Genomic DNA, 3,843 nt, shown 5'->3' on the forward strand with positions numbered 1-3,843 from the left:
ACGCAAAATGACTACCATCCATTCAATTTTGACCCATAGGGTAGAATTACTTACTGGACTGTCGCCACTTATGGAATAAAAGCTCGTTTTCTCCCTCAGAGCAGCTGGTGGTTTCGAATTGCAGACCTCCAGTCATCCACTATGCTGCAGGGTTCCTAAAAATAGGACCGGGGCTGCCCCCCCCCACTGCCCCACCTGCCCCAGCGCAGCTCCGCTTCTGCTGCACTTGGCCCGCTCAGAGCTCCGGGCTCCTTCTAGCTAGCGCTGCCGCTGTCTCCCTCTAGCCGCCATCATGATCATCTACCCGGACCTCGTCAGCCAGGAAATGTTCTCTGACATCTACAAGATCCAGGAGATTGCAGAAGGGCTGGGTCTGGAAGTGGAGGGGAAGATGGTCCGTAGGACTGAAGGTAACATCGATGACTCCCTCATGGGTGGCAATGCCTCAGCTGAAGGCCCCAATGGCGATGAAACAGAAAGCACAGTGGTCCCTGGTGTTGACGTTGTCATGAGTCATCACTTGCAGGAAACCAGCTTCACAAAAGAAGTCTACGAGAAGTACATCAAAGACGACATGAAATCAATCAAAGGCCAACTTGAAGAGCAGAAACCAGAAAGCGTAAAGCCTTTTCTGACAGGGGCTGCAGAACAAACCAAGCACATCCTTGCAAATTTCAAAAACTACCAGTTCTCTATTGGTGAGAACATGAATCCAGATGGCACGATTGCTCTGCTGGACTACCGAGAGGATGGTGTGACCCCGTATATGATCTTTCAGGATGGCTTAGAGATGGAGAAATGTTAACAGGGTGGGCAACTCACGACGGACCATCTCCTCATCCTAAACGGCCGCTAAGACACCAGGACTTAGACAAACAGAACTGATGTCATCCAGAGCTCTTTATTTACTTTTGACCTTGACTTATTTGGAGCGGAGGCTTTTTTTTTTAAGGGAAAAAACCCCACACAAAACATGTCGTGTAGGTTGTCTAAAAATAAAATGCCTCCTGTTGACGATCAGTAAACTAAATTCACCTTGTAGTGCTCCTGGAGAAGCCAGAGCCATGTGTAGACTGCTACACTGTGAGGCTGTCTCCAAAGGCCCGCTGCAGCCAACAACGGGGATCCGAATAGAGACAAGAATCCAAAGGCTTAATTTTGAGTTTAAATAAAGGGAGCGACCATGTTCTTAGCAGTGCCAGCATCTGAAGTGGATCCTTAAAATATCTATATCTATCTATCCATAATTTATTTATTTTTAATGAAATCATTTTATTGGGGACTCATACAACTCTTATCACAATCTATACATCCATCCATTGTGTCAAGCACATTTGTACATTTATTGCCCTCATCATTTTCTAAACATTTGCTTTCTACTTGAGCCCTTGGTATCAGCTCCTCATTTTCCCCTTCCCTTATGAACCCTTGATAATTTATAAAACATTATTATTTTATCATGTCTTGCACTGTCTGACATCTCCCTTTACCCACTTTTCTGTTGTCCATCCCCCAGGGAGGAGGTTATATGTAGATCCTTGCGATCGGTTCGCCCTTTCCACCCACTTTCCCTCCACCCTCCTGTATTGCCATGAAGTGGATCCTTAAGCATTTCAGCACCTACAAATGGAAGAAATTATCAAAAAAATAAAGAGACTAATACAATTGGGAAACAACAACAACAAAACAAGGAGTGCTCTAGGGGCAAGTGGGCTTCGGGGTGCTTCCTCTTAGCCCTTGTACTTCCACGTGTTTCCCACTTCCTCCGGTCTCTGTATCTTAAAATGCGTTGGAAACCACCGAGATCTTTTCTGACAGTGAAGAAAACAGGCCCATGTTTCCTGCCCAAACCAGACTCACTGCCACACAGTCGTTTCCAACTCCTGTTTCCAGAAGATTCGCACTGGTGTGTCTCCCTGCATCTGCCGGGCTGCCTGGCCCCAACCCTGAGCCTGGTGTTTGGAAGGTGGGGCAGAAGGGTGCTGTGCTGGGGGCAAGGCCGCACACCGGGTGGTGGAGATTGACCTCCTGGGGGGAGCTCCCCAACCACGCGGAGCAACTCAGTGCCCCCAGGGGGCCGGCCTTGGACCTGGCAGACTGGGGGGTGTTGGGATGGGGAGGTGCCACTGGTTGGCAGCAAACACCTGACAGCCGATTTCTCTCTCCAGCTCATGCCCTCGGGGACCAGAGCGCAGGAAGCCCGGGGCCGGAGCACCCCCAAAGCAAGGCGGGCACAGCATGGAGCCCTTGAACAAGATGGAGTTCTTCCAGAAGCTGGGCTATGACCAGGAGGACGTGCTCAGGGTGCTGGGCGCGCTGGGCGAGGGCGCCCTGGTCAACGACGTGCTGCGGGAGCTGATCCGGTCGGGCAGCCGGCCCGTGGCCCAGGAGCGGCCCGCGGGGCCCCTGCTCGTCCCTCGGGGTTCCTGCGCGGCCCCGGGCAGGCCAGGGGCCGGCCCCGACGAGGACTGCGACGGCCAGGCCGGGGCCCTGAGACCCATCGTCATCGACGGCAGCAACGTGGCCATGAGGTAGCCCCTTCACCCGGCAGGGCGCGGGGTGGGAGAGCTGAGGGCTCGGGGCTTGAGTGCCCGGCCCACCTCATGGGAGCTGGGGGGTCTTAACGGGGCGCCAGCCTCTCTGCGCCTCACTCCCTCCACCTGTAAACGCTAGGATGGCTGCGCCCTGGAAGGCAGTTGTAAGAATCTTAGCTGCTCAAAATGTTTAGGGGAGAGCCTACCACGGAGCAGGTGTGACCTCACCCACCCCCGAGTGGTGGATCCCCCTGGGGAGGCAGAAGGAGGGCAGGTGGGCCAGGGACAGGTAAGTCTCCTGCCAGGAGTCAGCCCCTAACCAGCGAAATGGAAAAGCCACCGTTTCTTTCCCGTGAGGGCTGACGACCAGATGGGAAAGGTCCTTGGCCTGCACTGGGAGTCCTCCGTTCGGAGGTGGCCATAGGGGAGTGCGGTTCCCTAGTTAAGCTTGAAGATGTTCTTTGTGGCAGGGTGGTTAAGCCTGCGAGTGCTAACCAAGAGGTCGGTGGCTGGAATCCCCCAGCTGCTCTGGAAAGCACACCAGAGTCCATTCCGACTCATGGAAGGAAACCCTTAGTGAGGGTCTGCGAGGCTGCACACGTTTGCCTCCCTCAGAGTGGCTGGGAGATCTGAACCACCGACCCAACACCCCAACAACCCACAGCACCACCAGGGCTCCTTTGGGAAGCGCTATAGCAGTGGTTCTCAACCTGTGGGTCGCGACCCCTTTAGGGGTCTGTAACTGAATGTGAGGGTCACGGAAAATTTGGCCAGAGTGAGCCACTTCTGAACGCACAAGGACCAAAAATTAATTCAAAACCCAACGCATCATGACTCCGCGGTGTCTTTGGCAACGCCTGTCCGTGTTTCTTAGGCAGAAAGGGGTTGAAAGTGGAAACTGTTTAATCAGCCTTGCTTTCGTTTTGATGAACGTGTGCAGAGCAAATTCATTTTCCAATCAGTAGTTCATACCCTAATGGTTCCTTGACATTGATTGCAATTCCCACAATGTGTCAGCACTTCCCCCACTTCCTCTCTGGGTTCCCCATTTCAGCTCATTCGGTTTCTCTGACCCTCCCTCCCTTCTCATCTTTGGTTTTGGCAAATGTCGCCCTTTTGATCTCCTGGAGTTGATTGTTCTAAGGAGCAACATGCTTTGTGCGTGTTGTTTGCTTCTCAGCCCTGTCTGTGAGTTGGCCTCAAGGAGTATCCTCAGCTCAGGTTTGAGGGTTGTCTGTCTCAGGGAAAGGGGCCCAAGTTCCTCTAGGCTCTTTCAGAGCAGTAAGTCTGGTCTTTGTTCTCATTTTTA

At 52.9% G+C, this 3,843-nt stretch overlaps 2 protein-coding genes across 2 annotated transcripts in view; both read left to right on the forward strand.

Moving 5' to 3' along the window:
- The first annotated feature begins 292 nt into the window (after positions 1–292).
- Positions 293–805, forward strand: LOC101642131 (translationally-controlled tumor protein-like). The gene has a single exon (XM_045294655.1). It carries the CDS (start codon positions 293–295, stop codon positions 803–805), a length of 513 nt encoding a protein of 170 aa, XP_045150590.1.
- A 1,418-nt stretch (positions 806–2,223) lies between these two features.
- Positions 2,224–3,843, forward strand: part of ZC3H12D (zinc finger CCCH-type containing 12D) — a 32,480-nt gene continuing 30,860 nt past the window's right edge. The window contains exon 1 of the mRNA XM_004702126.3: positions 2,224–2,531. Coding sequence (XP_004702183.1) covers positions 2,239–2,531 — 293 coding nt within the window. The 5' untranslated portion in view covers positions 2,224–2,238. The remainder of the gene's footprint in view (positions 2,532–3,843) is intronic.

Source organism: Echinops telfairi, unplaced genomic scaffold (assembly GCF_000313985.2).
Source record: "Echinops telfairi isolate 266 unplaced genomic scaffold, ASM31398v2 ScPeMD7_3533;HRSCAF=4204_0, whole genome shotgun sequence".
NCBI lineage: Eukaryota > Metazoa > Chordata > Mammalia > Afrosoricida > Tenrecidae > Echinops > Echinops telfairi.